At 38.4% G+C, this 8,679-nt stretch overlaps 1 protein-coding gene across 1 annotated transcript; it reads right to left on the reverse strand.

Moving 5' to 3' along the window:
- Positions 1-848: 848 nt before the first annotated feature.
- Positions 849-7,187, reverse strand: LOC144450213 (phosphatidylcholine transfer protein-like). The gene is given in 7 exon segments (XM_078140805.1): positions 849-1,864; positions 2,208-2,275; positions 2,626-2,797; positions 3,263-3,342; positions 4,657-4,774; positions 6,966-7,013; positions 7,015-7,187. Coding segments are annotated over 7 exon segments (663 nt in total). The 5' UTR covers positions 7,111-7,187; the 3' UTR covers positions 849-1,783.
- Between the last annotated feature and the right edge of the window lie 1,492 nt (positions 7,188-8,679).

Consider the following 8,679-nt stretch of genomic DNA (forward strand, 5'->3'; position numbering starts at 1 on the left):
GTTTGAATATTTAGTGATTGTTTTATATTTATACTTATAATTTAGTCTCAGTAGTAGTAATACACACTGTTTGGCACAATTTCCATAGTACTTACTAAATGTTGTTGTACTCTTATAGCATGTATGATTGTCAAGAGGTCGACGAACCCTAAGTTGAGGAAACCCTTCCAGATACTAAGACATGTACATATTACTAAGTTGCTAGTGCCAGCCGAATGTTAGCACTGGGCTATTCTGATGTTAACATAGGACTGGTACAGACATTAACCCTTCCAGTTGCTAACACATACTGGTGAGGTGTTAGTGCCAGCCTAGTGTTAGCACTGAGCTAGTCTGGTGTTAACATAGGACTGGTACAGACATTAACCCTTCCAGTTGCTAACACATACTGGTGAGGTGTTAGTGTCGGCCTAGTGTTAGCATTGAGCTAGTCTGGTGTTAACATAGGACTGGTGCAGGTATTAACCCTACCAGTTACTAACACATACTGGTGAGGTGTTAGTACCAGCCGAGTGTTAGCACTGAGCTATTCTGATGTTAACATAGGACTGGTGCAGACATTAACCCTACCAGTTACTAACACATACTGGTGAGGTGTTAGTACCAGCCTAGTGTTAGCACTGAGCTATTCTGATGTTAACATAGGACTGGTACAGTCATTAATCCTACCAGTTACTAACACATACTGGTGAGGTGTTAGTACCAGCCTAGTGTTAGCACTGAGCTAGTCTGGTGTTAACATAGGACTGGTGCAGGTATTAACCCTACCAGTTACTAACACATACTGGTGAGGTGTTAGTACCAGCCGAGTGTTAGCACTGAGCTATTCTGATGTTAACATAGGACTGGTGCAGACATTAACCCTACCAGTTACTAACACATACTGGTGAGGTGTTAGTACCAGCCTAGTGTTAGCACTGAGCTATTCTGATGTTAACATAGGACTGGTACAGACATTAACCCTACCAGTTACTAACACATACTGGTGAGGTGTTCATACCAGCCTAGTGTTAGAACTGAGCTATTCTGATGTTAACATAGGACTGGTACAGACATTAACCCTACCAGTTACTAACACATACTGGTGAGGTGTTAGTGTCAGCCTAGTGTAAGCACTGAGCTAGTCTGGTGTTAACATAGGACTGGTACAGACATTAACCCTACCAGTTACTACCACATACTGGTGAGGTGTTAGTGTCAGCCTAGTGTTAGCACTGAGCTATTCTGATGTTAACATAGGACTGGTACAGACATTAACCCTACCTGTTACTAACATATACTGGTGAGGTGTTAGTACCAGCCTAGCTCTAGAACTGCAATAGACTAGTGCTAGCTAAGTAATTCTTTTGAGCTGTATTAGAGGTTTAATAAAAATTACAACAGATGTCACTCTCATAAACATTTTGCTATCCATGTATTTTAAATTCCTAATTTCTCTGAGTAACATCCTGAAAAATGAAACAACTTTGTCCATCTTAAAAAGTCAAGAAAAAAGCTGTATGAAATACATATAGATCCTTGATTTGTTTGAATATATTACAGATGCCTTGGCTTTGATTGGTTGAACATACAAATATGCAAATTGGAATGTATCACACACAGCCAATGGTTCACTGGCTGTCAAAACTACTATTATTGGCCTGTCACCATTAGTCTACTACATCAACATGCAAATTAAATGTAAATCCCTGATTTGTTTGACAAAGATGGTAATTAGAATAATTAGAATAGATCCGATTGGCTTACAAGCAGCTAGAATTAATTTGATTGGCTAATGATCACATTATGATGATTTGGACTTCAGGTAATCAGGATAACCTCTGCAAGCTTTCTGCATATCAGACAGGAACTTGGGAACACCAGTCTGTAAAAAGGGAAAGAACAAAAAATAATTTGTTAGAATGAATGTACATGGATATTGGTTAATAGTTACAAATGGAAATATCTACTCACAGAGTCATCATTTCTTGAACCAAAAAAGGGATTTACTTCCAAGAATTTTTTTGACCCTGTGCGTAGGCATCGCGATTGAGCCCTTTCGCCTTACGACCTCGGTCAGTAAAACCCATATCTGTAAAGATTATTTGTATATATTGCAGTTAGTTTTGAGGTGATGTCTGGGAGTGGAACCAACTCCATGATTGAGAACATCAACTAAGTTTCTCGTAGTCTGGACTAGGTCATCAAATTGCCTGTAGTTGACTCACCTTTGCAGCCCAATTTATCAGCCATGTTGGAATCATTCCTTTAGGGTTGTCATAGTAATGCATAAATGCTGTGTACAGAAATATATGTTGTTATAGTTACTAACAAGATTTCAAATAAATAAAGAGATTTAATAGCTTTATTGAGAAATGTTCATAAAGTTTAGTAATCAACAGTAACTACATAATCACAGTACAGTTATAGTACATCACCTCTGTCATCTACTACTACATAATCACAGTACCGTTATAGTACATAGAGTTACAGAAACCAAGTCATTAATGCCTGATACCCTATACATAGGGTGTAATTACATAGAGTTACAGAAACCAAGTCATTAATGCCTGATACCCTATACATAGGGCGTAATTACATAGTGTTACAGAAACCAAATCACTAAATGGTTAAGAAATACCTTACCTTTTGTGCCGTTCTTGCCATCAGACCTGAGTACTAAACTCTGATGGAAATCATCAACCCTAATAACTCCACTTCTCTCTGGTTCACATGCAAATGGTTCACTCTTGCCTAGCACAGCCCATACATGGTTGTTGTCAATGTCAAACTCTCTTAACTGTCTCATATATACATACTGAATATCAAAGTTAAGGGAGAAGTTTGACTATACGTGGAGAGGATAGTGATTGTAGAAAATGTTGACAGGTATATGATCTAGACTGGGATTAATAATAATAATAATAATCTTTATTTGTCCAAATAAATTTGGAAATTTATTGAATGGTTGCCACAAGAGCAGTGCCCTAGTACCCTAGTACCCTAGTGTTGAAGTAGCAGGAGGAAACCATAGTACCCGGGGAAAACCTGCGTTGTTCAGCAGGGTCAAACTGAGCATCACCCTTCTTACATACAGACCTGGTTAAATTTGAAATCAAACCCAGCCGACACCTGGTGGGTTTGAACCCTGGCTGCAGAGGTAAGAGGCATACAAGCTAACCACACGACCACTGACAACTCCTTTTGGCTGACTTGAACAGATGGTAATAACAGAGAATGCAAATTAGTATTTGTCAGAAACAAAACATTATAAAAAGGATACATCTCTTTTTGACATAGGAAATGGGAAATGGACTCTCCAGTAAACTCCGTTCTTTCCAGCTTCACTTATTTCTTTTAATTCTGTTGAAAGAGACAAAAAATCAAATCCACAAAACAATGGTGATACTTTTGTTTACTAGCAATATGAATAAATACAGACTGGAAGAGAGCCACCTAACTTGCTGTGAAAAACACAAAGGACACTTGTGTTCAGTGGCTCATCAGTAAAAATGCCCTCTTGTGAGTGAAGAGTCTTTCCTTGAGGACATTGAAATATAGTGAGTGAGTGAGTGAGTGAGTGAGTGAGTGAGTGAGTGAGGGACGGAGGGAGGGAGTGAGTGAGTGAGTGAGGGAGGGAGTGAGTGAGTGAGTGAGCGAGTGAGAGAGTGAGTGAGGGAGGGACATTAACTGTGGTCTTAAAATGCATATTGTTAAGCAGTACTAATGGGTGTGATATGTGCAATTTTTAATCCCCATTTTAACCTTGTACACTCTAGTTTTTGTCATCTTTTCATGTAATTTCATGAAAATTATATACTTTTTTAGGGCAGCCATACTATGTTTCTAATAACCCAACTAACCATGTGTTTTTTTTTCAATCTGGAAATTTTGTTTTGGAATGTGAAGCCTTTTACGGCAGGTTTAGACAAAATCATGCCATTGACAGTACAATGGCAATGTGATGAATACATAATATAGAAAGCACTACTTTGTATTTCTTTCATCAGTGTTACCTGTATATATTGTACACTGACTGTATAGTGACTTGTAAGCCTGTTGGGCTGGGTAATTCCTTGTTTTGACTTGTTTTGCGGTTACTAATATGTTATGTGATTACATGTCACTCTAATAAACATACTAGTACTACTACTACTACTACTACTACTACTACTACCACTACTACTACTACTACTACTACTACTACTAGTACTACTACTACTACTACTACTACTACCACCACCACCACCACCACCACCACCACCACCACCACCACCACCACCACCACTACTACTACCACCACCACCACCACCACCACCACCACCACCACCACCACCACCACAACTACTACTACTACTACTACTACTACTACTACTACTACTACCACCACCACCACCACCACCACAACTACTACTACTACTACTACTACTACTACTACTACTACTACTACTACCACTACTACTACCACCACCACCACCACCACCACCACCACTACTACTACTACTACCAGTCTAGAGTCTACATCTATGATTAAATCTGTACGGTATGCCATGACAGGGCGCCCTCACACATCAGTCAACCACATTCATAGATAGAACAGGCCAGTGAGGGTGGAGTGACGTGACATATCTTACAGTGTAATTGTACTGGACTCTCTGTAAACCAACAGATACCTACCACTAACATAACCGTCCCACTTTTTTCTATATTCAAGATCCATATAGACTTTAGCACAGGTTTCAGGTTCAACCTCTTCTAAAACACCAAACGTTTTATACTCATATAGCCCCGACTCCTACAGACAAACAAAACAGACAAACAAAACAGAGTTAAGACGTCTTCTGAAATGGGACTCAAAATTTACAGTAGTTCCATGCACACAGAATACCAATTCTGGTCATGGGGCTACTATAATTTGCAGCTGGTAGTCCCATGCACACAGACTACCAATTCTGGTCATGGGGCTACTATAATTTGCAGCTGGTAGTCCCATGCACACAGACTACCAATTCTGGTCATGGGGTTACCATAATTTGCAGCTGGTAGTCCCGTGTCCACAGACTACCAATTCTTGTCATGGGGCTACCATAATTTTCAGCTGGTAGTCCCATGCACACAGACTACCAATTCGTGTCATGGGGCTACCATAGTTTACAGCTGGTAGTCCCATGCACACAGACTACCAATTCTTGTCATGGGGCTACCATAATTTACAGCTGGTAGTCCCGTACCTACAGACTACCAATTCTTGTCATGGGGCTACCATAATTTGCAGCTGGTAGCCCACTCAGGCTACCACTGAGTATGCATGGTTTCAAGGATAGAAGATTAAGGGCATTATTTTCTGTTGTGTGACCGTCATGTATACCGTTACGAAACCGGAAACGCCACTTTTTATGCAGTGATATTAAAAACAGTATCCAATTTATACAAAACCTTGACCTTGGGATATGTATTATTTTATACATGTATACCGGTATACATGAATACTTAGACGGTTATGTCACAGCAACAGTCTATTCCTATGGCAATGAGACTGGCACATGGACTGATAGAAAAAAATGACTAGAGTTATCACCTGATGTGTATTTAACACATATACCAGTATGCATATATACTTATACTGGTATCCCATAGTAACCGTCTATTGCCATGACAACAACCACACCTAAAACTGACAGAATTTGGTTAAAGTTTAACGCTTTATTTACAATAAGGGTGTTCCCCTTGTTGATGATAAAATCTTTTTAAAAATATAACAATAAATTTCTTTTAAAAATCATAACAATACAATCAATTCCTTAAAAAGTAAAGCAATCCCATTTGTTTTAATAGTTTTCCAAAAATTAAATTCAACAAGAATTTTTGAATCTCTGCTTTTTCAAAGGCCAGTATCTGTGTGGCTGCTACCCATGGTATTGGGTAATAACACATCCGGTTTTATTTATCTGTTATTTTGTGTTTTCACTGAACGGTAGAGGAAAAGGGTCTGTTTACATGTAATTTCTCTAATGCTATGCTATGATAGTGATCATACCGATCGACGTGAGCATCTTAAGCCGTCTGCCAGCAGGACAAACTGCGTCTGAAATAACGGCAAATCACAAATTTATACTGATGTATGGGCTTGCATTGATAAAGAATGGAGTCCGATTCTCTGACTGCTTGAGTACGTCTTATAACATACGATGCAGTGCCCGTAACTATTGATTTATCACGGTGTGACGTAATCAACACAAAAAGGGAAATTAAAAATAACACTTGGTAATAAAAAAAACGTTCTTATTACCCTTGAAATTGATTGCACTTTATCACTTTATCAAACACCATCAGTTTTTAAAACTGTTAATTTACGTGTGATAGCTCCTGTTTTTTCCAACAACCGCGAAGTCCGCCGCGTACATACATGTACACTTCACCGCCTAGGCTATGCTCCATGGCCATGACCATGGCCGCGTATGTGATGTAGTACTACGTGCAACTTGTAAACAGTAAAGGTAATTAATCTAAAACAACTAAAGTTTGTTGCATCAATAACATTCATTATTGTGAAGGACAGGTAAAATGCGTATAGTTTTTGTGATGTTGCGTGGTCTTTTTTACTTGTTTTATCCCATGTGCAGTGATGGCCTCAAAGTAATGACATTTGACCTGAACAGCTGACGACAGCTCACCGGCCGCGCAAGTTAAACGCCGAATCGCGAAATAAACATTAAATCTCAAGTACTATTAAAGCTGGGGTGGGAAACTTGAAACTACTACAGGAAAACGACACGGTGACGGTATTACTCCATTCCGGGACTTAATTTTGTCAAAGGTACGGGTCAGTACTAGCGCACGTGTTGACGTCGACCAGGCTGTAGTACACGTACACACGTACGCTCGGCGCTTGTCACGAGAACAATATGCTGCTGACAAGCGCTGGTCACCAGACACTCCGTAAAAAAACCCCAAATTTATGTAATTAATATTACACACTTCCTTACCTCTCTGTACATTCTGTAAATCTTCACACCATGTGATTCCACAAAAAAAGTCATACCCTTCTAAATTAGGATTTTCAAGATCTTGGCATGCTTCAGAAAACTGTAATTCCGTGAACATCAGAGACAGAACTGGTTCGGCTGCCATGATACTAGAGTTTGTCGGACTGCTTTGAACCAGTTGGAAACAAGGTCGATTGCTCGTAAACTGTTTGTATACAGCTATACCTGTCGCAAACCAGCCGTTGAATAGTGATATCATGCGGTTGGTATTTTGGGGTGAAAAGTCATGAGATGACGCAGGGGAATGAACCTACAATGACTCCCTAACTTACTAAATATAGGTGCAGCGAGCTGGTTATGTAAATTACAAAAGTTCGTTTTCTTTCTATAAACGCTGTACAACTTATACACATACCACGAAATAGTATGTTCATTATTTAGGCTATAAATAAAGATATATTGCAGCGGTAGTTTTTCCTCCCCTTTTACTTGTAAACACCACGAGTGTGAAGTTACCATCATATTCATATTCATATAAACTTTCAAAAGTTGACATCTACTCTCAATGTGAATATGATGATAGCTTCACACGTTCATCATCAGATTCGAAGTCTTCCGAATGGGTACGAACAAGCGTTCGGCAAATCACAAATCCTGTGATTGTAGTTACTTTTCACTTGATTAGTGTGGATTTGCATGCTTTCTTCTTATTTTTGCCATCTATGACATCTCGAAATATAATTCCATGTATTCAGGTATGTATTAGCTATTTCTAATATTACCTCTAAATATTAATAAATCAATTTAACAAATTTATAATAATGATCTTTTTTATATAACTCAATGTAGGATAAAAAATAATTATTTTTCTTCAGGTTACGAAAAATTGTAATAATAAACTCGACCCATTTAAAGAATATGAGACTAAAAGAACATCTCGAGGGACTGATGTCAGTCTAGTGGTTTGTGTTGGCAGAGATTGCTAAAGTTCAAATATCTTCCATCTTTTATGGCGATGGGGTGTAACTATGTAGGTAATAAACTGCATCAAGTAAGGACTTTAGGCTACGTTGATTCTTATGATAATAATCACTTTTCTTTAATTTTAGACACTTCTTAGCCAAAGTCTGCTGTCTTTCGCAGTTTTTTCTCAGATTTACAAAATATACTTTAATGGCATCATCAAACTAACAATGCCAGAATGATCCGAATTGGGACTTGGATCGAGATTTAGCCAAGATAGGGCTTCAATAATTACAGCTTTGATTTGTATGTTCAGTAACTACAACATATTTTTTTTTAAACAAATTGATATATGGGGCACTTCCGAACTCTATGTACACTTCGTTGGGAATCACTGTTAGTGAAAACCAATGCCGAACTAGTAAAACCTCTTACATTTCCTTTTCATTTTGAGAATGCGAGGAAACACCACTACTTTTTTTGAGATTCCACCGAATTGAACCTTAATGTGAGAAAATGACTACAAAGAATACAACAAGTATTGAATTTCATATCCAAAAATAGTAATCTGACTTTCTGTTTACCTTTAAATGGATTTGATTAAAGCTGAAGCCCGCAGCGAAGTGCTTTTAGCCTATATTATAAATATGCAAGCGAGTAATTAATATTGTTTTGATACGTTGAGGGCGTTATCATTGGGCGACCACAACCAACAACTGAATGATGACGTTTTTTCATTGGGCTCAGGCTA

Source organism: Glandiceps talaboti, chromosome 19 (assembly GCF_964340395.1).
Source record: "Glandiceps talaboti chromosome 19, keGlaTala1.1, whole genome shotgun sequence".
Taxonomy (NCBI): domain Eukaryota; kingdom Metazoa; phylum Hemichordata; class Enteropneusta; family Spengelidae; genus Glandiceps; species Glandiceps talaboti.